General features: G+C 41.9%; 1 protein-coding gene across 2 annotated transcripts; it reads right to left on the bottom strand.

Moving 5' to 3' along the window:
• Window positions 1–6,308: 6,308 nt before the first annotated feature.
• LOC125509047 (phosphatidylinositol deacylase) lies at window positions 6,309–23,228 on the bottom strand. Of its 2 annotated transcripts, none has more exons than XM_048673912.2 (18): window positions 22,562–23,228; window positions 21,950–22,177; window positions 21,244–21,434; window positions 20,980–21,139; window positions 20,177–20,314; window positions 19,906–20,092; window positions 19,045–19,190; window positions 18,725–18,907; window positions 18,099–18,209; window positions 13,644–13,763; window positions 13,412–13,556; window positions 12,933–13,096; window positions 12,069–12,155; window positions 10,427–10,752; window positions 8,937–9,018; window positions 8,706–8,836; window positions 7,843–8,098; window positions 6,309–6,961 (listed from the first exon to the last, which is right to left on the bottom strand). In XM_048673912.2, the coding sequence occupies exons 1-18, from the start codon at window positions 22,850–22,852 to the stop codon at window positions 6,632–6,634; spliced, it is 3,276 nt and encodes a 1,091-aa protein (XP_048529869.1). In that variant the 5' UTR covers window positions 22,853–23,228; the 3' UTR covers window positions 6,309–6,631. The 2 variants fall into 2 exon arrangements, with proteins under 2 accessions (XP_048529869.1, XP_048529868.1); XM_048673911.2 differs by having other exon boundaries at window positions 8,706–8,845; window positions 22,562–23,227.
• Between the last annotated feature and the right edge of the window lie 1,595 nt (window positions 23,229–24,823).

Here is a 24,823-nt window from a genome sequence, read left to right as displayed (position 1 = left end):
TGCGTCTTCACAATCGACCGATCTAGTACCGAAGATACGGCACCTCCGCGATCTGCACACGTTCGGCTCGGTGACGTCCCGCGAACTCACGATCCAGTAGAGCTTCGAGGGAGAGCTTCGTCAGCACGACGGCGTGATGATGGTGATGATGTTGCTACCGGAACAGGGCTTCGCCTAAGCACCGCTACAATATTGCCGAGGTGGATTGTGATGGAGGGGGGCACCGCACACGGCTAAAGATCAATGATCAACTTTGTGTGTCTATGGGGTGCCCCCTCCCCCGTATATAAAGGAGTGGAGGAGGGGGAGGGCCGGCCCTCCTATGGCGCGCCCCATGGGGAGTCCTACTCCCACCGGGAGTAGGATTCCCCCCTTTCCATGTAGTAGGAGTAGGAGAAGGAAGGAGGAAAGAGGGAGAAGGAAAGGGGGGCGCCCCCCCCCTTCCTAGTCCAATTCGGACCAGAGGGGGAGGGGCGCGGCCTGCCCTGGAAGCCCCTCCTCTCTTTCCACTAAGGCCCATAAGGCCCATTAAACTCCCCGGGGGGTTCCGGTAACCCCCCGGTACTCCGGTATATGCCCGAACTTCACTCGGAACCCTTCCGATGTCCAAACATAGTCGTCCAATATATCAATCTTTATGTCTCGACCATTTCGAGACTCCTCGTCATGTCCGTGATCAAATTTGGGACTCCGAACTACCTTCGGTACATCAAAACACATAAACTCATAATATCGATCGTCACCGAACGTTAAGCGTGCGGACCCTATGGGTTCGAGAACTATGTAGACATGACCGAGACATGTCTCCAGTCAATAACCAATAGCAGAACATGGATGCTCATATTGGTTCCTACATATTCTACGAAGATCTTTATCGGTCAAACCGCATAACGATATACGTTGTTCCCTTTGTCATCGGTATGTTACTTGCCCGAGATTCGATCGTCGGTATATCAATACCTAGTTCAACCTCGTTACTGGCAAGTCTCTTTACTCGTTCCGTAATGCATCATCCCGTAACTAACTCATTAGTCACATTGCTTGCAAGGCTTATAGTGATGTGCATTACCAAGAGGGCCCAGAGATACCTCTCCGATACTCGGAGTGACAAATCCTAATCTTGATCTATGCCAACTCAACAAACACCATCAGAGACACATGTAGAGCATATTTATAATCACCCAGTTACGTTGTGACGTTTGATAGCACACAAGGTGTTCCTCCGGTATTCGGGAGTTGCATAATCTCATAGTCTGAGGAACATGTACAAGTCATGAAGAAAGCAGTAGCAATGAAACTGTAATGATCATCGTGCTAAGCTAACGGATGGGTCAAGTCAATCACATCATTCTCTAATGATGTGATCCCGCTTATCAAATGACAACTCTTTGTCCATGGCTAGGAAACTTAACCATCTTTGATTAACGAGCTATTCAAGTAGAGGCATACTAGTGACACTCTATTTGTTTTATGTATTCACACATGTACTAAGTTTCCAGTTAATACAATTCTAGCATGAATAATAAATATTTATCATGATATAAGGAAATATAAATAACAACTTTATTATTGCCTCTAGGGCATATTTCCTTCACCAAGCCATCTGCACCACCGTGATCGATCGGCGCCTCTTCAACGATCGTCACCAGGGCCGTGGAGCATGCGATAATGGTAGGGGAAGCTGGCCCTGAAATAGCTCCACAAATTTTGCGACGACTTCTTAAGTGACTTGGTTTCCCTATTTATATGTGATTATATGATACAAATGATGATTGCAAGATATATGTATGCAACCATAAACAACTATTGAGTAAATACAACACGATGAAGTGCGCGGGGTGGGGGGCAAGGGCCCCCTACACACTTGTTGATGTTATGTTATGTAAAACATGTTTTGTAGTTTATTTAGGTATGTAGGTGCATTGGGCCCTTATTTGAGATGGGTCCTAGGCCACCGCACCTTTTGCCATGGCCTAAGTCCGGCACTAAATAAGCATACACATAAGGAAGACACTAGATGGAGTACTGATACCAGACCATGGAACATGAGACTTGCTTTTGTAGCTACACACAATAACAGATGGGGGATAAAGGGTGCAAAAAACATTATGACAAAATCAATGACCAATCCACATATACTCGCATGCTTTGTGAATGAATCACCAAAATCTAGCATGCAGGTGTGTGAGAGTTATGGGAAACCCAAGGGGATCAGGGGGACAAGAGGATTTGAATGGTTTGTGATATCATAAACATTAACCATCAAACTCCTGATTTCCAGCTAGCTACCTCAACAAATTTTCTACAAGTGACTCTACATAGGCGCCTCCAAGGTATTTGTCAAGATAAGACAACATTTGGGTTCAGTTTGTAGTTGTTGTGTTGAGCCGCATTGAACTATGGATTCAATCTATGGTTGTTACTGACACTAAGATCCAGCACCATAGACTCCGGTCACCCAGATATGTGATGCAAAAAGCCCTTGGATCCTTGTTGGTGCCACAATCGATGCCGAACGGAATGGGAGAAATCAGGCCAAGCTCCTTATTCCACTCGTCGTTTCCCCTTATATTTCATCAAGAAGAACATGAAGATATTTGACTCTCCCTGATTGCATGCGAAATAATAATAATAATAAGATATACTCCCTCCATCCATATATAGGGCCTAGTGTGCTTTGCGAGACTGCCTTTGACTATTGATAAAAGTAATAGCATATGAGATGTATAATGTGAAAAATATATCATTGAAAGCTTCTTTCACGTACGAATTTGACGATATGCTTGTGTAACATGCATGTCATATATTTTTGCTCTAATATATGGTCAAAGTTAGCCTTGAAAAATGAATCAGGCCATATATCACTTAAGTATTATTTGGATGATCATGTTTGTAGCTAATGACCATTGGATATGCAATCTCTAAATTTATTAGACCTTTTATATAACAACAGACCTTTTATATAACAATAATCTTATTAAGAAACATGAGGCTCCCTGGGTAGTGATCTATAAGTATAATAGTTGCACAAAAAAGTTGCGTTATGTAGGCATTACTCTCAACTCTTAACCGCTCACACATGAAACCATGCTACAATCTAACTGTTATCATGAGCCAAAATAACCTGATCTAAAGCATGAAGACCCCCCTACCCCACAAGAAATAGCACCTTGAAGATGTTCAAAGTCAAAAAAGAATAACACTCCTAAAAAGGGACATTGCTCTGAGCTTGAGACCAAGGTTGACCAAGTTAGCTTTCTCGTCCTTTATTCAACATAATGGTCACATAAAATAATTTGAAATTGTTGAAGTGTATATGTGGACGGTCTAGTCCTTTTCATTAGTTTAGACTTTTGGTTGTGTTGGCTAGTGCATAAAGCTTAACATGGTATCAGAGCCAAGGTCTTGAGTTCAAGTCCTGACTTTCGCGATTTATCTAAAAATTGATGTTGCCCCCCTTTGTATCCACGTATAGGCCTCTTGGTCCATACCTCTAAGTCTATCCACGTGTTGACTTCCTCTGTCACATGTGAGAGGGGGTGTGAAAGTTTATATGTGGATTGCCTAGCCCTTTTCATTAGTTCAGACTTTTGGTTGCGTTGGCCAGTGCATGAAGCTTAATAGAAATCAAAGCACCATGAACAAGCACCTAGATGATTTATTGGAATATAGATTCAACAATAACTTCTTATACATAACTCTCAGTGCTAATTCCTGTATCAAGTAAGGCACTCACCTGAACTAACCTGACTAAGGAGCTTCAGCATTTTAATGCCACTGACTTTTTCTTGTAAAACTGTTCGATGTACAAGATTTCATGAGAAAGACCGATATATGCAAAATATATTTTTTTTGAATGAATAGTTAATTTAGATCTAGGTAGTCATTACCCTGAACAAACATAAACTAGTTATCATGATGCTAGGGTAAAGAACCACTTACTTTAAGCTGCAACATAACTTTTTCATTTCTAGATCTGAGGGGGCAACAATAGCACATTATATGAGTGTGAATCAAAGCGAATATTGTATGATGGGATTTGTTTGCCCTTTTTTGTTTCCTTCTCTTTAATTATGAATAAATCATCATTCCTATACATAGAAAAAGATGCATGTTAGCTAATGGTATTTTTCTGTGAAACAGAGACTTTGAGCATAGGAATTCATACAAATTTGAGAAATCTAGCATGTGACAGTAAAATATTGTGGCTAAGATATAGAGAACCACAACAGTTTGGCATTTCATCCTGGTCAGAGCATGTATTGACAATTCATCACCAAGACGATGTCTGGCATGTAAATAATTTTTATGTTAACAATTCTAAGCTCACTAATAGGGTGAAATGTAAGTCGTAATATGCATCCTACTACATAAATTCTCTGTTATATTGCAACAGATTACAACTTAACCGTACTTGAAACTGTTCTGTACTTACACCATGTATGTATAAATGTATATAGAACACAATTCCATAATTTGAATTAGAACAAGTAGGACTGTGGTGACTTCAAAAACCATACCGTATAAGCCTGACAGTTTCATGTTAATTCTGTGCTGATGTACGCCGCCGCATGTCCTGAAAATAACCAAATTTTGTTAACCTTATCATCAAGATCTTGAGATTCTGTGTTGGCTAGCTCTTTACATGGTTTTCTTCAACTCCTTTTTGCACTTATGATGTCTTATAAGATATAGAACATCTTAGTAAGATAGAGTTGCATTATCTATATGTGTAACATACTAACATGCAGCTTATCAAGAATTTGGCGTGAATATGAAGTGGCGCGTGGTGAAAAGGAGGAAGAAACATTCATGTTGCCTGCTACTCCCTCCGTTCGGAATTACTTGTCGCAGAAATGGATGTATCTAGATGTATTTTAGTTCTAGATACATCCATATCTGAGACAAGTAATTCCGAACGGAGGGAGTATCTCTAGGAACAGGTCGCGTTGTGAAAATGGGACGGTTGATGTAGTTGAAGAACAGGTCGCGTTGATCGTCGAGGTGGCCGGCCGAAGGAAGCCCCTGGTGGCTGGATGAGTGGCACCGTTGTGGAGAGTGGCGGGGGACGATTGGCTCGGTCATGCGTGTCTGGGAGTCGTTATCTTCCAGTGAAGAGAGTGATGATGATGGAGACGCTGGCATGGAGGAGTTGCCTGGCTACCTAGACGACGGTACATAGAGCGGGCTTAGCATCTTGTACCCGATCTCCGCCGCCTTTGCAAGCATCTCCGGCTCTCTCTTCTTGGATACTTCGTGGTGGCATCCTCTTACCACTTGTCCCCGCTCTCTTCCTCTTCGTAGTGCTCTTGGTCGCCCCTCTCATCGTCTTCGTCGAGCGGGACACGAGGTTATGCGGCAGCGAGGGGCTACTTGGAACAGCCCGCTCTCATGGGCTACTTGGAACGGCCCGCTCTCATCCTCATGTTCACAATTCTCTTTGGCGGATCCTCGTCGTCCTTGTCTGCATGAGGAGCGGGAAGCGAGGTGGAAACATGAGGAGCAAGAGGTTGCATGGGTAAGCTGTGCTTGGGTCACATGAGATGTCGGGGCAGACATACCTTATGTTTTTCTTTCAGGTCTTTTGCCAATGGTTTCCTTTAGGCTGGAGGGGAGGACGCTGGTTTTTCTTAGCATGGAGGGGAGGACGCTGGTTTTTCTTAGCATGGAGGGGAGCACGTACAAAGCAGAGGCGACGCAAAAAAAAACTCGGTGGAATTGGGAATCTCTCGAGGGGTGGAACCAAGATAACCGAAAGACGAAGTACGGACTCCCCTTTAATAATAGTAGAAAGTAGAGATTTGGATCTGCCCCGCATGTTTCTATAGGGATACAGGAATAGTAGATTTGCAATCAATTAAGTGGAGCTATTTGCTTAATGGCAGGGTTTTCATTGCATTTTTATCAAGGTGAAACCCTGACCTGTAGCTGCAGAAAATAAGCAATTTTTCAGCACAAAACCTCCTGCAGATTTAAATGCGCAAAGCACAAAATTTGCAAGCAAAGCTTGACAATTGTGGAACCAGGGGTAAAGCATCTAATAAGAATCGCCATGAAGAAATTGAAATGGCAACATTTTACTCAAAAAGTCTAGAACACCGGGGAGAATGAAAACAATCCAAACTACGGAAAGCATCTTTTCGAAAAAAAACAGGACTAATCTGCCTCCATTCTTGCCAAGAGCCAGTTTGGTTGGGGACGTTGCTATTGACTGCAAAATCCAGTGTGTTAACTGAATATCTACTAATTTCAGCAAGACTTTTCTGTTGCACCCAGATACAAGATTATTTAAACAAAACAAGCTGGTATACTAAGAAAAGGCTACTGCAATACTAAACAGGGCCTAATAAGATCACATTTGTTCACTTCTATCACCAAATCAGTACACCATGCTTGAATTCCAGATTGTACAGTTACTGATCCATCCAGTCATTTCACATTCATATACCTCACCTATGGGTCGACCATCAAGATCTGGCTACACCAAAATTCGGTAACACTTTGCAGTTTGCAATTATAAGCAAAGCGAAGTTCTTTGCAGTTTGCAGTCATCATCCACAAAGACTAAGAGCTGGTATCCTACACTACTGTGTCGCCCGTTCTCGCAAAATTAATCCTTTCCAAGCTAGTGTCAATGTCTATGCCAGTGCCTTTTTCTAGAGCTAATATCACCTCTCACCTTGCCTCTAGTCTCAAGAATTCTGGAAGCAAAACAGATGAAACCAATGATGGCCATCGCATACAGCGCTCTGTAAGGTGCCAATGCCATGGAGCTAATAAAGGAATAAAAGCCACCTATGAGGTAGAGAAAGCTCATTCCAACTTCGCGCCCTCTCCTTCCGGGTAACTTAAAAGATATAAAGCTGGCAGTTGGCTGTGATCCCAAAAGTCCATGCAGAATAACACCAACACAAAGGGCAGAATCAACAAACCACGGAAATCTCTGACCCACTCCAATTCTCTGCACAGAAACAACAGGAACCGATTTAAATCATTACTGATTAAGCAGCGTAACATAAGTTGCTCGCTGAAGTAACATCCTATAAATGTTTCTATGGGATGTCCGCAAAGTGCCCAAGTTATAGAACACAAAATAATAGTGTTCCAGAATCAAAGTTGGCAAGGTACAGTGACGGTAGGAACATGAATCAGGTTCACTGGGAATGACCCACTGGAGTCAACCATATCTTAGCAAAAAATCTATACCGTGAATGGTAGCGTGATTTTCAACCATATACACTAACCTGTATGCTGACAGTAACATTATATTTTCAAGATACACATTACATCATTGAATGTTCAGGCCTTTCCATGGATGGCATGAGTCTAGTGTGACATAGCAATGCAAGTCCAAAACTGAGGTGCCAGGCTGAGCTGCAGTTTCTTCGCAACAGTGATCAATTATATGAAGGTATGCTAGACAATACAATAAAAGCAATAGCCTGTCTAGCATATGTTGCCTAAATATTAAGTGCACAATAAGATGATCATTCCAGCGGTAAACCCTAAACCCTAAACTCTATAGTACGCAGCCTTTCCCTACATTTCTGCAAGAGGCTGTTTACAGGACTCGAACCCGTGACCTCATGGTCACAAGGCTACAGCTTTGCCGCTGCGCCAAGGCTCCCCTTCACAATTAGAACGATATGAATATAATAATTCAGTTGAGGCACTGGCTAGAGGAGTTTTGGTCTATTGAGATGGCTGTTGACTAGTCACTGGTGCTGCTTGCAAAATCAGTACAGGGAAGAATATTTTCATGCTATATGTCATCACTGATGAGGCAATTACTGTCATTGAGGAGTTTGTCCAAAATCATTCAGATAAGTAAGAACAACAAACCTGTATCCAAGCAATAAGTGAAGGCACAAACATGAGTGTAGCTAGAAGATGCAGGATCATAATCCCATGCCGACAGTCAAACACTTCTAGCTGGCTGTCAGTAAAGCTTTTAGCAGATGTTGGGCTGTCATCCATTGGCAGAAGTTGCTCGAGCCCATCTGGTTTACTTTTGGATTGTAGAATAGGATTATTATCCATCTTGGATTTATACAGGTCCTTTTTCTGAGCAATGTTACGAAACGAAGCTCCTAAGAAACTGTTACAGTACCAAAGCATCCACTTCAGTAGTTGAACAACTGGGATTACATATAAAATGTATATATATATATATATGGCCCTATATCACTGCATTCAAAATAAATTTTAAGTGCGTTTTATGATTCTAATCCATGCATACTGAACTGGAGGCAAGAAATTTGCTCCACCTGCCACTTCATGTCCACCGAAAGTAACTCACTCACTAACTAGTGGGCCATCTGTCCACGATCTCCACCATCTTATTTTGTGGTTTTCAGAATAATAACATATGATACTTTCATGGTATATCCGATGTAAATTGACTTTATTTTACAAGTCTAACTCAATTTTCGTGACCATTAGATGTCGTGTGGAGATCGATGCGGTGCCTGATTGGATGTACCTTTGTTATTTTGGTAGCAATACAGAGGCATGGAGCTAGTAGGAATAAACAAGCCACTGAACACTTTGTTGACAGGCATAAGTAAAAGCAAAGCCTTGTTTGGAATGCAAAAGTTTTTCCCGTTCCTATAGGAAATAAACTCCTGCCTAACTCTTCCATTCCAAACAGGCCCTTATGGAAAATCTTATAGCTAGAACTTAGTGTATATCAAGTTAAAACGTACCTGCAGAGGGCTGAATGGGCATGGAAGGAATGTGAAAGAAGTAACAGACCAAGACCAATTGCTGGATGAACGAAGCAGACAAGAGTAATTGTAGCGAATGCTACAGCTATATTTGTATTGTTCTTGATCATCTGCACAATCTTTTTCAAAGTACATCAGTTAGTGTCAACAAGAAAAATCAGCAAAACATGCATATCTGCGTATACTCTCATACTTCCAGGAGGCACTTACCTTGAGAGATTGAAATGAGAACGAGAAAGCGAGGAACTGGCGAACAAATGGAGAATGAGTACCGTCCTCCCAAGATTGCCAGCTGTAGATCATTATTTTATTACAAGATAAGTAATCAAAAAATGTTGTAATGTTTGTTGCACACATACTTGTTTCAGAAACTCCATAATAGTACACTGCAAGGCTCACTAATTTTACAATCAGATTTTCCTTTGTGGAGACCAATTTCGCAGCATGCAGAATATGAAGTGCATATACCGATCGCATCACAGAAGCTAATTGTTTATTCCTAATAAACAAACAATATATAGGTAATAACCATAAAGAAAGAATGTCCAGCTACTCCGAAGTCCCTCACCCAATTCAACACCACAGCTCTGACAAACTCTAGATACTGCTGTGCACTAGTTCTCATTTCTGAAATCAAATCTCACTTTCTTAGCACAAGTACTGATACTTACATGGGGTAGTAAACCAATATCATAAGTAATATACTAATTCAGGAGTCCACTGCATCATACAATAAGAGTATCAAATGTCGGTTCTATTATCTCATTATGCAACAATTATCCTCCAAACATAAGTAAAAAAGTCAAGTTTATTCCGTAGAGTATAATGTTTGTACATTAAGCCCCTGAACTTTAGATTGGCTTACTGAGCCCCCTAAACTTACAATCCCCTCATACAATTAAACAATTTTACTACCATGGAGAACCCCTGATCAGCCTAGCTCTCTGACGGGGATCCCCTAGCTTTGTCAACTCACTGCCCAAACACGATCAGCTCCACGCACATGCAAATGATAAAACTGCTTCACTCCCAACATGCTGGACGAAATGCTAAGATGAGCGATTCTTTTCCAACGACATGGAGCAGAACAATGTCAGTCTGTAGAGGGACAAGGAAAAGTACATGCATCTCTATCTCCTCTCTCACTGCCCTATCTACACAACACGACAGATATCTTCAACGATGCGCACCCATGTGGTGGTGGCATGTAAACCTGAGAGCGAGCTTGATACGTGCTACAACAACGAAAGCCGAGTCCAATCTCACGTATGGCGGTTGTGGGCTCCACGTGGCAGCGACGACCCAGCCCCGGATCATTTGGTTGTTATGGGGGAGATTAGAACTCAGGTCCAACTCGATCGGACAAGGGAGAAGATACCTCGGAGAAAGTGGGGAAAGAATAAAGAACGACGGGAGGGAGACAAGTCAGGGAGAGAGAAAGGACGAAGTACAGATCTACGTGGCAAAACTGTCCTCAGGGAGTAAAATGATCTGATGTTAAATATTAGGGGGTTAAATTAGACAATTTGAAGTTCAGGCTGTTAATTGAACAATCATGATACTGCAGTAGAGTAAAGTGGACGTTTTTCAAATACAAATAATAACTTAACAGTAAGATTTAGCCTACTAGCTCCTGAACATTCCCTGCATCATGACAAGAACAGAAAAAAAAACTTTAGATGTATTTAGCATGTACTAACCGTCTTTTGGCGAAGACATGTAGAATGGCAGCCACATACAGAATCAATTTCGAACTTAGTGTTACCAAAATGGTGAAACCATTAGCAACTATGTAGCAGACCACAGTAACAAACAAGAAGGTTCCAAATCGAGGGTTTTGCTGTGTAGTGAAAAATAAGAAGGCAAGGAAAAGAAGTATTGGCGTGAAGCAAAGGAACATCAACGGCTTTGGCTTCAGATTAGTCTCAATAGCTGACAAAATAGATGGCACAGAAGAGTCACGTTCCCATGCTGACGATTGTCGCATCAGGCCAAACAGTATTATGGCAATCATGAAACCAAGAATCTGCAAAAGACATAATAATAGTTTAACAGGTAACCATGGACAGTCTTATGTAGCTATTTGGCTACAGTAACTAGCAGTTCTATGCAAATATGCTGCAATCCATCAATGGTGTAAATTTGATGACTAATGACTACATAATCATCAATGTTGTACCACGAGAAACACATCATAGGCAAACCAGTGAAAAGAATCGGATGATCGTATAGCAAGAAAAACACAAAACCCGAAGTTCTCCTCTAAAAATCCTTGTGTAATATGCATGCCCTCGCCGCACAAAGATAAATACATATACAAATGGCCTATTAATAAGTATTATACATTCCCTATTCTGTACCATTAAAGTATGTAAAGCTAAAGCATCCCCTTTCTACAGGTTGGCGAAATTGTGACCCATTAGCCATTAAGATTAGCTTGTTTGTTTTAAATGTTATGGTATCATGAGATATTTTGTACAAATGGATGCATGGAAAAGGTTGAGCAAGGCCTATAGATTTAAGTGGTTCAAACAGCTACTTTGTGGTGTTGATTACAAATACATCACTGTTGTGTCCTGCATTAACAATTTAACATACAGTATCTAGCCAGTAGAATAATTATGTGGTTCCTTGACCTTCAGAAAACAGTCAGGATTAATGTCCTTAGTAAGAAAAGTACCAGAAGGTCTTTACTTCAAGAAGATTACAAGTAATAGACAGTTATTTGCAGTGTGTTCAAAGACTCAAGCATGATGAGGGTCACAGTTATGAAGGAACCCAGGTGAGGCGAGGATAGCACACCAGGAAAAAAGACTCTCAATTCATCTGAACCCAGCTGCCCACCAGTGGTCTCTCCACAATGTTACTTCGTGCTGGCAGTGCTGCCTCAAACTCCCACTAGCCCTAACGATCAACAGCCCAGCAGCAGGCCTAGCAATGGTGAGTGGTGACACAATAACAGCGACAAGTGGGGCTAAGGTTAGTCCCACTGTCAACCTACCTCAATCAGCCATGAGATGGCAACACAATAACGGCAACAAGGGGGGCTAAGGTTAGCCCCACTACCTACCTCCCTCAATCAGCCATCATGTAGTCCCCAGTGCGCATAGATGCCAGGGTGATGGCCGCTAACCATGATAAGAGTGCTTAAGAAAAGGGGTGTGAACAGATTATAGACTCCACAGCACCATGTCTTGTGTGTTACTAAACCTAAACTTCTAACAATCAATGCGGTTTAGCGAAGAGAGACATTATGATGCCACCCTCAAAACATGACTCGAGCTCAGAAATAAGGACTATGCTGCAATCATGCATAAAAGTTGTCCTGCAAATGAAGATTACCTCGGATGAGTACAACAAAAAGAATCTGCTAGTTGCAGCACCAAGCGAAGCGCGAAGACTGACTTTGTATGAGCAATGCGGGTCAGCCTACAAAATTTGGAGCCACCTAAATAATGAGTTCAAAGTTGAGATATAACATATTCAGTTTATGTCTAACATTGGATAAGAACAACTAAAATAGCTCAGTGACAACTTAGGGCTGCATGGACACCCCAACGTTTTCATGTTAGAAATGAACATCACGGTAATAAAAATTATAAAACCTTGAATTTTGGAGAGACTTCATTATGTGTCAAAGGTGGTACATGGCTAGTGGGAAGGAACTAGGGCTAGCAGCATCGTCAACATACAGGCTTGGTAACTGGCAAAACTCCCTGGGTGTGGTGAGCAGCATCACAAGAATAGAGAATGGCTGCATGGGGACTAAAGATGGCAGTCAGTTGGCGACAACACTAAGGTGCTATGGGTGCACATCAAGTTCGTCAGAACTGTGAGCCTGAATCAAATCAGAGGCTCTATGGTAGGATCACAAATTGTGGGATCAATGTACAATCGAGGATCAAAATTCTAAGACTGATGCAGAATCATTAGGACTGGTCAGTCAATCTAGGGTCGTAGAACCTATGAAAGATGGTGATTGCTGGCCGTGCACGGCGGCTACAAGAAAGATATAACACAGGTATTAAGTGATTTGTACAATGATATTTTAGAAGATACAATAAAATATATAAGCAAGTGTAAAAAGGGTTTAGTGCATTACAAAACCTAAAAATATTGGAGTGTCAATTTCCATAACATGTAACTTTCCAGTGTCATTACTGAGGTTACTTCCAGACGAAAAAAATAGTAGATAAGTAACCTTACCAGGACTAGCACAGTAGTTTTCTCTGCCCCTTGGTGTGAATCCCAAGTAGCAGGTGACGAATCAACCACTACAGTTTCAGAATAGATATTCGGAATAATGTGTATGCCTGATACAGAATCCCAAGCCAGTGCAACAGGTGGGAAGCACCGTAATTTACAAAGGTCTGCAATGCATACATATGAGAAGTTACAAGGTAGTAACAATGCTTAACCAAAGTTCCTCAATCAGATAAGTATTACTTAATCTGGTGCAACAGCCAGTAAGTTGATCATCTACAGATAGGTGTAGAGGTTATGTCTTGCATAGATTATAATGGCCAGAACAGAAAGCACACGGGCAATCATTAGTTCTTAAGTCTTGTATAAATCATAATAATGATCGGAATAAAATGCATAATGGCTGTTGTTAGTTGTTATTACTATCACCCATTTACATGTAAAGACTAGGAGGAGAAAGTCAAACAGATGCAGTTGCTTACTGTTTTTATCAGCTTCAATTTGGTCACCAATATTTTTTATTCCACATCCAGTAGTTTTCAGTGAAAACAAAACTGGTAGAAGACCAAGGCTGACCGAAAACGACAAGGTTAAAGCCATTGGGTGATCCTCCTTCAAAAATATTTCCTGGCATCAAGACATCTAGGTTTCAGCCCATTTTGTATCATAAATTAGACAACATCATATATATTATGCTAAGTACTAATTACTAACTTCAGGTGAATAGCTAGAGTGGACAATCCTGCCAACAGAAAGTGCACTTGTTCCTTCCACTGGATTAAAGAACTGCCCCACTGCCATCGAAGCCGCTGGCGGAGGTCTGCCTGAAATCGTCTGGATACCAAAATATATTAGAACAACCAGTGTATCAATTCAATGCGCAAATAAAAGGCTCATTATGTGCATCTATTGATATTTTATAACCACAAAATGTACCAAAGGCGTATGAGATGGCAGTTCAAACTAAACTGATGGATTTAGGGGCAGTTCAAACATTGCCACACTTTGCCATACATTTTTGCCAACCTTGCCTAAGCTTAATTCATCAAAATGAGAGCCACAAGTTGGCAAGCCTAAGGGAATCTTGCCACACTTTTTGTGTGTATGCCATGCGGGGCTCAACTGTGGCTTGCCTAAGGTGTGGCTTGAACCAAACACTCACCTAAGTTAGTCAAACTTGCCTAACCTTAGGTGTGGCAACCTTTGGCAAAGTTATTCACAAACCAAACAGCCCCTTAGTTTTTATTGACACATTTTACCATATTTATATGAGCTAGAATTCCCAGACTTGCCGGTGTTCACGAGGTACATCAAGCTCGCTAATTATGTCAAGGTGCCAGACTTGCCGGTGTTCGTGAGGTACGTCAAGCTCGCTAATTATGTCAAGGTGCTCTGAATCCAGGCAGTAGCATCCCCAGACCTGTGTTTAGCACCTGCCGCTACTTCGCTTCACCACTGTCCATGCCTGTTGCCACCCAATTTTGACTTTGAGCAACCCCTGCATTATCACTACTCAGGCCAACTGATCTAGTCTCTTTGTAACAAGATAATCTTTAATCGTTATTTAATGGACCAAGTCAAGATAATCTTTAATCGTTATTTAATGGACCAAGTCTAATCCCTCACATTGCTAGCCTTGTGGGTGCCAGCCGGACACATTGCCCCGACCAAGTCCATAACACCCTCTAATTTTCAATCCATAAGAACATCAGGTTGATGGTTCTGTTATACAGGATGGACAAAAAAGACTTGACCTACCTACATATTGCCTACTTAGGAGGAATTGTCCATAATAGGCAATAGGCATTCTACAACTCCATATTTATTACTAATTAATGCATCAAACTGCATATTTATATTGAAGCCAACTGTACCAAATTCATAATAAATTCAGCCACACAAAGTGTCATTTACGTTTCATCTCCATGAAAACAAACAATATTTGGTTGCCTTAGGTATCGAAAGTAGACACAACAACAAAGCCTTTAGTCCCAAACAAGTTGGGGTAGGCTAGAGGTGAAACCCATAAGGTCTCGCAACCAACTCATGGTTCTGGCACATGGAAAGTAGAGGGACCAAAACCATGGCAATGATTTTATTTTTACAAAACATACTTTCTGGTGGATTCAACGTGCCTTACTCTTTCTAGACTTCCAGGTCATAAATAATAAACTAGAGATGGGTCTCATTATTTTCACGTGCAGTAGACAACTGAGCTCAGATTGTTTTGTTAATTATAACTGAAGCTCAGGTTGTTTGTGGTTCTCTGGTTAACTTGGAAGAATTTTTTTTTACATTTTTTCCTTATTCAACATGAATTTGGAAACACAGTAATCGCCTCTCTACTCGCATGTGTGCTGTACAAAAGTTAGTGTAAGATATTATATTAAAAGAACCCGACTAACCGGTTGGGTTTTCTCTTGAGAGAAGTGCATATTACACCCCTCAACTCTAGCCGTAGTCTAATATGCAACCCCCAACTCCAATACCGTCTAGTTTACATCCCCCAACTCTCACAACCAGGCCGAATTCAACCCTCCCCTCCCCGTTGACCGGTTTTGACCTGTTGACTGGGTGAACAGTAAATTCGAAAGAAATATAAATTGAAAAAATAATTCCGTTTTTTCACCGGGTGAACAGTAAATTCAAGAAAATTCTAAATAAAAAATTCAAAAAAAATGTTTTCTTATTTTGATTTTTTCCCAGGTGAACAGTAAATTCTTAAGAAAAAATTCTGATTTTTTTTGCATGGACGATGTTTGATTGCGTGATGTCCGTTCCAATTCTCAGCTTGTTCGGACATCTGAGTGGCTCTCAGCAAAAAAGACAAATGTGACATCTATGAAATAGTTAACAGTTCGTGTACTGTTCGGGCAGTTTTTTTTTGTTGAGAAACCACTGAAATGTCCAAACAAGCTGAAAATTGGCATGGACATCACGCGCTGAAAAATTGTCCATGCAAAAATCATTCGGATTTTTTTTGAAAAAAAATAGTATTTTTTTGAATTTACTATTCACCTGGTAAAAAATCGAAACTGCATGTTGAATTTTATTCAACTTGAGGGGTGTAATATCCACTTCTCTCTTCTCTTTGGCTGGGTTGAAAATATCCAACATTCAAATTAAAGTTGCAAGCTTATCTGTTTATGACAAAAAAATACCAATAGGGCTTGCCTATGAGTTGTTCATTGTTAATGCAGCAGCATCCCCATGTATTGCAAGGTTTTTGAGTCGCCGACTAATCGCCAAGTCGTTGGAGTGAGTCGCACGGCTGGAAGGCTAGTCGACGATTAGTCGACGACTAGTCGGGCGACTAGGACCTCAAAGCAAGGCGGCTTGCTTCAGCAAGGCCAAGGGAGGGAACACTGGCGGAGCTTAGTGCAAGCAAAACTGGGCTGTGGCCCGCCCAGTTTTGCTGCAAACCAATGGGCCTTTAGGCAGAAATGGGCCATGCAGGTAAAAAACGTTGGGCTTTCTTCAAGCTGGCCCGCCCAGTCATTTTGATGTAGCTCCGCTACTGGGAGGGAAGACTGGGAAGGTGAGGAGGCCTGAGTCCAAGGCGGGGGAGGAGGAGGCGAAGCTGGAGAGTGCGCCGCCTGTACGAGGAGAAGCACGGAAGAGGCGAAAGAGAAAGGCACATGGGAGAGCAGATGCACGGTCCAGATTAGAGCATATGGACGGTTTGGATTTTATTTAGAAGCTAGGTGTACATAATGGGCCTATTGGGCCAGCTCTCTAGCACAAAACAGAGGAGGAGCAAGACGCGTGCTCCCATCCCACATCAGAATCGCCGCCTCCATCGCTCCTACGAGCTGCTGCTGCCTTCTCCGAGCTGAAGTATCCTCCAAGCAGCTGCCTTCCCCCTCCTCCGCCTGCAACAGCACCTCTTCCCCTCCTCCTCCTCCTCTTCCCCCTCCTCCTCCTCCTCTTAACACCTGGGGCGACTTGGGGCGATTAATCACGACGAGTCGCAGACTAATCGCAGCGAGCCACTACTCGGAGGCATGGCGACTCGACTTGGCTAGGCGACTCGACTTGGCTAGGCGACTCAAAAACCTTGATGTATTGTTTGTGAAAACATTATTTTTACAAAGACTTCTATCTAAACTAGCATCGCCGACCCATCTAGGCCACGTACAGCCACCGCATGCATGTCCTTTTCCTCTGCTCTGGGCGGCCAAAGCAAGTGGGACAAGAGAAGCACAGGGAAGGGGGATGATACAGTGGGAGAGGGTGCAATGAGAACACAAAGCAAGCAGACAAGTGGGCCAGAAAGTTAAGTCAGGCAAGCGATCTTATTCACCTGGAGTTATGTCAAGGGTTTTCACCGCCACGCTAAGCTGCCAATAACCAAGGGACAGGGAAGAGGCTGTGACAAAGGAGAGCAGAGGTGAAAGGCAGGTTCGCCTTGCCCTCCACTGCAAGAAGAGCTCTAGCGTCATGCAGGCGGCGAGTCACGGATGCTAGGGCAGTACAGTCACACCAGGAACCAAGAGTAGATACATGAAACTCCACTAATGCCTTCAAGAATATGACCAAATCACAAGACCACGGTTCTCTCCTCCAATCCATCCAACTCCCTAGCAGTAGGCAGACAAATGCTGGCTGCAGATGGACTCATACAACACCGGCCATACGAGTGAGCCAGACAGGGAAGACTGTGGTAAAAAGAAAGGCCACAGAGCTCCAGCAACCAACGAAAATGAACGGCCAAGATGGAGGGACGAATCTGACGGACAAAAATCTCAGAGCTCTAAGGAGCATCTATTTCCAGTACCGATTTAGTTAGGTAAGACTTGATTGAGCCTGATCTCACAAGACACGTTTGTGAGAACAAATGTACTCCCTCTGTAACTTAACGTAAGACGTTTTTGCAGTTTAATTTAAACTGCAAAAACATCTTACATCAAGTTACAGAAGTTGTATATTTGAATAGAACACTTTCAGTATCACATGATGGTAGTTATCAGTTATGCTTATTCATTGCATTTATGTACCCTAAACCACACACTTTTTTATTAGCACAAGTAACAAATTATCTTGTGAAGAGGTTAGGATGGAAGAAATTGAAAGCACACTATATTCAGAAAGTTAACTCAGAAAGAACATATGTGGAATTAGTTGCACAAAAGCATTCTAGATGAAAACAGGAATGGTTCAAGGGAATACCTGCCGCGATGCCACCGATATAGTCATGAAATTGTAACCATTCATATCTTCTGGACTCAGCAAAAGGAAGGCAGAAGGAGGCGGTTGCTCAGTTTGGCTCCCGGGTTCTACCTGCTCGACAAGCAACAATGATGACAACGTGAATAAGGGAACAAATGGTATGTTACTTGCAATAGATAAAGGCAAATGAGCACAAGAAATAGAATTGGTCCATTGTACAATGTGTACTGTACAAAAGCAACATTCAGAAAGAAAAGAAAAAAAATACCCTCAAAAACAATGATTTTCACTGCACCAAGCATAATAAAAAAACAAAAGGGAAGGAGGAGCTGCACAATGTAGACAGCACAGTAAAAAAAATACTTAAATCAATAGAAGTAACTTGATAGAACTGAAAATGTGAGGGTTAGCTTGTTAGGTAGTAGCCTAACATAATATAAGAAAATAAGATTCAGATGCTGCAGTTGATAGTATAAAGACAAAGCAACGTTGGGAACAGAAAAGTCATTGAGACCATTTGTATTGTAATTGTAAACAGTACAAACAAGAAACCTGCATACATGAACCAGAAACATGGAGAATGCCAGGATGTAGGAACATGAAAGGTGAACAGTTAAAGATATTACCTGTTTTGGTGCAGGTCCTGCTGGGATTTGGACCATCTTTGAGGTAACTTCAACTATCCTTTTGCTAGCAGGTACTTCATTTTCGATGGACGAACGATGCTTTTCTGGCCACAAGTGAATCCTGACTCCAGAACATGGAGCAAGATTTGTGACAAAAACAAAGTGTCCTCTTCCATTTGAACCCTTCAACAAGAGAACAGTTAAGCAGACAAAGTTTATTCAATTAGACGCCTGCTAAATTTGTAATATGGTGTCCAAACAGTACGCAGAACTTTGAAGAAGCTACACTGATCAAACACTAGTAAGACAATTTCACCTACCAGCTTTTTAATATCTAACCATCTTCTCCTGCCATCCATCGCTAAAACAGTAACCAAATTTGACTGGATATGCAGGTCCTTTTCAAGGCCATCACTTGTCCATAGAACAGATGGTGGGCAAAAAAGTGTATCATTTCGCTGCAATTCTATAGAAAATATATTGTTATGTAAAGACGACAAGAATTGCATGAGATTTTGACAGCACTTCTCTTTTATAAAGCTTTATTTATGGCTGATGCCACATTTGTATTACAGTGTTTAGAGATGTATTTATAGATACGATATGTCAACTGAAGCAGTAAAACGAGGTAGAAATTATTACTGACAAACTCACTACAAAAACTGAACCACGTCTATTTGTGATGTAAAACAACCGTGTAATACCAAATTAGCAATTTTCCATACCCTATAAAACTTCATAAACTAGAACTGCCGTGAGTGTAATATTATAGCAGTAAAGTTAGCTAGCCTAAACAACATCTTAAATAGATTAGTGTTAGTACTGAATTGGACACATGATGAAAGAAACAATCATGACACATAATAGTATACATCAAAGTTGTTTTGAAAGAGGTGAACTAGAGCTAATTCCACAAACCGCTTCAGAACTTCCACAAGCACCAAAAAATATTTTTATTTGTAAAATGCAAAATGCACTCTAATATTTCACATTCAGAAAATGGCAAAGGCTATTTTAAAACATTAGGATGCCATATGGAAATGAATGGTCACTTTTGACCTAGATTTCAGATCCCCGGCCAAGCTTTATGTGCTCATAAATAAGGGTACACATCCCACATCTTTTAGGCATTAATAGTCAATTATGAAAAGGATGCAACAAGGAAAAGAATGAAATCGTACCACCGGCTTCCTTGGTATCACTCGCAAGAAAATTTGAAGATTGAGAACCTGAAACATGATTCATCCAACTCAAAGACTGGGGAACTACACTCTGGAGCATTTTCGCAAACACAAAGACTCTTTTTTGTGAACTCAAAAATGGCTGCCGATCCACAGGATCTATCATGCTAAGAAGAGTGTGCGCGACCTGGATAAGGTTAAAATCCCCATAAGTACAGTACATTTCACTGTAGAGCACTTAATGCATTTGAGATGAGTAAATGGTTTCAACCTGTACAGCTAATTGATTGCACCAGAGGATGGATTGATGTTCCATGGATAGCCAAACATTCTTCACACTGGAGCTCCCTACCATAAACCCATGAGTAGAAGGTACAATGCCATCCAATGCGGCCAACCTTGACCTAATCTGAACCAAAATAAATGGGAACTCAACATTTGATTGGTATCTACTTTAGAAAGACACAATTAATGTCACAGAGTGATCAATTAATGCTACACCATAACAAACTAATCATGCATACATGTAGCATATAATCTATCTGAAATTCTATGAAATTTCAGATTAGTCTTACAAGCAGCTTCTAAAATTGAATGTAATGAAATTACCAGTATAAGCAAAATCACGTTTTAAATGTGTAAATTATGATTTAGTACAAGAAAAAACTAACTTTATTTTATATTTTGTGAACAGATAATTATACATCTGTGACTTGACATTATCAGAATACTGAGTGTCAGCAAAGAAAACATTACAACTTTACGAGTCATGCCCTGATACTGAGTTACTGACACATGTTCCTTAGTGCCACTGTATATACAACAGAAATTACTAATCATGGGAAAAATTAACACAGATTTCATAATCTCAACCCAGTCTATTATAGAAATGGTCTTCTAAAACTGTGAGAAGTTTGCAGTATCCAAGTGAATCACATACAGCAAATAAGCAGTCATAGATCTTAGATACTTACAAACAAGGAAATATTGTTATCAAAGAAAATAACATAGACATAATCAAATGTGCATAGGATTAAGTGATTAACTATAATATACCAGCAGCAAAAATAATACCTGATAATCATGGATGCCGCCTGATATAGAGACAACTACTACATTTGAGAGTTTTGGACTGCTTGTATGTGATACTCCTTTCTTGTATCCGTTTCTCCATTCTTCATTGACATGGGAGAAAAAATGACCCAAGGACGGCTGCAGAGCAACAGGAGGATACCTGGATGAGAAATCATTTTATGTCATGAGTAACACTTCACTTGCCCACCGAGTCAGAAGCAAAACAAGACACAGAAAAATTCCACAAAGAGGGAGAGAGAGTACTGGTGTGGGCTGGAGAGCGTCAGTATAGTTTCAACAGCTGATTTCCTTAAGCCCGGGTGGACAAGAGCTGCTCGAGCCACAAAACCACCCATTGAATGTCCAACTAGCATAACACTAGATGGCAAGTTACCAGTAGAACGAACATCATCCTTCGATCGTGCTAAATGAGATTCTTTGTATTGATCAAGGATCTACAAAGCACAGAACAAATATGCTATGAGCATTTTCAATGAAACATATCAGAGAATAATAACAACTAGTGTGTTCTACTTCACAGGAACAAAATGTGGAAATAGGAAACTGTGTGGATTTGTTTACAAGAGCATAATCATATCAGACATGCTAAAATTCAATGCAGTGAAATTCTCCTGATGATAGAAGTTCTACATTTTGCAGTTACTCGTTTCATTTTCCAGGGTGTATTTTGATTGGTTAAGACAAGGTTTTGACCAGCAATTACTTTCACAAAATGTTGTTTATGTGATAAAAATCACATTCATAAGTACTTTTAAATATAAATCAAATGACATTGATCTTATGTTATATAAATTGCACACAAATGGAGTAACTGTTGGTCAAAGAGTTGTCTTAACCAATCAAAATACACTACATTGTGCAACACAGGGAGAATAACTTATGACTGAAGGGCCCATTGCACTCTATGCTAAGAGCCTAAGATCATATCTTACGAGTTAGAGTTGGTTACCCTATGGATGGCATAGACAACATATTCAGTATGCTCCTCAAGTATGCGACCATCCATTGCAGAGTGTTCTCCTTCAAGATCAATAGTAAACCAATCCAGAATACGGCCATATTGTGATGGAAGGGAAGAATCTTCCAGTTCAAATGCACTAGATGGTTCCCGATAAAAGGAGGGCTCAAGTGGACCGTTTTGATATGCTCGAGAAGATTCTGCAGCAAATGAGCGAACCTGGATGTATAGCATGATAACAAAAGAAAGAATTCAGTAACAGCAATACAGCGACGACAAAATAAGCAAAATTGGACTATCTTTCCAGAATGGCATTGTGGGCGAATATGAACTTTAGCGGCCAATCCATGTTCTTCTCCACTGAAATGCAGGCCACGTAGGCTACGAATAAATAAATGATCGCAAGGTGCAAAACAGTGAAGAATATGTAATCCTATTCCATTTCCAATCTATCGGTGCCATATGTGGCTTTTTTATTCCAGTACACGTTTAGTCTTAGCTCTTTACGACTACTAACAAGTAGCAGTGATTGGACTAACAAGTACTAGCAGTGCTTGATTTACATGGCCATATTATAAAACAAACGTGAAAGCGGGCCTTCACCTGCTTGTAGCTCCCGCCGTTGCCGGGGATGAAAAGCACGGGCACGCCGTCGAGCTTGCGGACGCGCTCGGCGAAGTCGATCTCCTTCCACCCCTCGTGGTACAGGAACAGGCCGTACCTGTCGGAGGAGACGTTGTTGGGGGCGTGGATGGGGATGTAGGTCGGGTACATGTAGGTCATCTGGCACCCGTTGGGCGCCGGGCGCACCAGCCTGTTGAGGGCCGCGAGCGTGATCCAGGCGGAGAAGAAGAGCACGGCCCCCAGCCTGCAGTTGGCGCCGAATCCAGCCATGCCGTGCGTGGATCGATCAAATCCGAGGCCGCTGGTCCCGCTCACGAGCTTGGCATGGAGCCGCGGAGGAGGGCGAGATTCGAGCGGAGACGGGGACGAAGGAGGGGCGGTTCTGGATCGGAAGAGGGGATCTCGGGCTCGGGATCCTGTGGAGGCCTGCGGAGGCCGGTGGTTCGCCCGCCAAATGTTACGACGCGCGGCTCGTTCTGCTCCGCGGTCGGGTCTCCGGTCGGCGCGAGGGGTCTCCGGGGGGGAGGAGGAGGAGGCGGGATCAGGGGGAGGTGGTGGGAGAGTGGCGGGCGGAGATTTGGAGGAGATGAGGCGGCGATGGGCAATTTGGGGGGAAACGATGGGAGGTGCGGCCGCTTTGGTTGAATGGAGTTGGAACCTACTGTAGGGCCTATCGGCAGTGGCTTGTCGGATCTGGAGCCACTTTCTGTTTTCGGAGGATACAAGATTGACACTCCACGCGCTGTGCTGTTTGTTTATTTCGGTGCTTCTCTGTAAAAAAAAAAAATAGGGCCTTTTTTAGGTGTAAAAAAATATTAGGGCTGGTACACCCAAAACTCTAAGATCCAAAAAAAACTGCGCTCTGGTGCGTCGGGACTGGGATCTTCGTGCTGGGCCGCACCTGTCAGTGTCTGGAGCGCTTGTTAGACCTAAAAAATCTTTTTCCCACACCCGACGAATCTTCCCTGAGCCGCAGCTTCCCCTACTCCTACCAAGCTCGATCCTCAACCCACCCACCCCCCCCCTCCTCTCTTCTGCCCGGATTTAAGCTGCAGATGTTGCCCCTCCTCCTCAGTGGTGTAGCCAGCAATCTGGCAAGGTTTGGTTGTTGTCATACGTAACACATGCTATGTGCATATGGTACTTCATTTAAGATTTGAGCTAACACACATATGATAGTAACCTCCGTCACACCAGGGAATTGTTCCTGCATCCGCAACTGCTCCTCCTTGACATCTCATGAGCCTCCTCCTTTTCTAAACAGCCACAAACAGGTGGGATTGGAAGTGATGGCTCACACGATGGGAAAAGAGGGTGTGTCCGAAAGACATCCCGTGGTGGTCGGCGCGTTGTGGGGACAGAGGGTCACGCATGTAAGAAAGTGGCGGCGTTCGGGGACAAGGAGGGATGTGATGGCCTTGAGTTTTGCTGGTTTGAACCAAAGAAAGGTAATTTGTGATAATATTGATCTTAATGTTGTTAGCTTCCTGGCTTCTTGTGAGGTATTGAGATGTTCACCGTGTCCCTGGCTTGCTCACCTTCGTCGCCCCCACCCTGATCGACTAGGTCGTGCCCTCACTCGGGATTGAACATGCGTGCTCTCACAAACAATTAGTGGTTCGCTCTCGAAACAAAAACATGGAGGCTTACCTATGGTTGGGTGGATGGCGGCATCCGAATTTTGTGCAGCGCTCCAACTTTTTTGTCGTATTGAGATGTACGAAACTATATATAGACAGTGAATTCCCCACTATTGGTCCAACCGGGAACGGATTTGTGGTGCACGCATCAAGTTGCTCAATGTTGGCAAATATGTGATTTTTCTACTTTTTGCAAATTGTTTTACTTAACTATTTCTTAAAATCCATGAATTTTCACAAATCCGTGATTTCTTTTCAAAAAACGACGAACCTTTTCAAATCCATGAACTTCTTTTTTCAAAATTGATGAACTTTTTCAAATCCGTGAACTTTAAAAAATTGAAGAACTTTTTCCAAATCTGCGAATTTTTTTCGAGTCCATGGATTTTTTGAATCCCGTTAACGTTTTCTGAACCCTTGAACTTTTTCGAGTTTGTCAACTTTTTTTTAGATCCATGATTTTTTTAATCCTGTAAAGTTTTTTGAGCTCATGATTTTTCTAAGTTCATGAAGTTGTTTTCAAATCCATGATCTTTCTTCAAATTCATGAACTTCTTTCAAATTCATGACTTTTTAAAATTTCAAATTTGTGAATAATTTT

This window comes from Triticum urartu, chromosome 5A (assembly GCF_056163025.1).
Source record: "Triticum urartu cultivar PI428250 chromosome 5A, HENAU_Tu73, whole genome shotgun sequence".
Lineage (NCBI taxonomy): Eukaryota > Viridiplantae > Streptophyta > Magnoliopsida > Poales > Poaceae > Triticum > Triticum urartu.
The sequence above is the reverse complement of the archived record's forward strand: the minus strand, read 5'-3'. Positions and strand labels throughout refer to the sequence as shown.

Excerpts from the sequence above, each read along its gene's own strand:
- LOC125509047 (XM_048673911.2), bottom strand. The coding sequence starts at position 22,852 with ATGGCTGGATTCGGCGCCAACTGCAGGCTGGGGGCCGTGCTCTTCTTC. Across the intron at positions 12,156-12,932 it reads AAACTACTGTGCTAGTCCTG|GCTGACCCGCATTGCTCATA; the intron begins GTAAGGTTACTT and ends CAAATTTTGTAG. Across the intron at positions 8,846-8,936 it reads TCTCATTTCAATCTCTCAAG|ATTGTGCAGATGATCAAGAA; the intron begins GTAAGTGCCTCC and ends ACTTTGAAAAAG.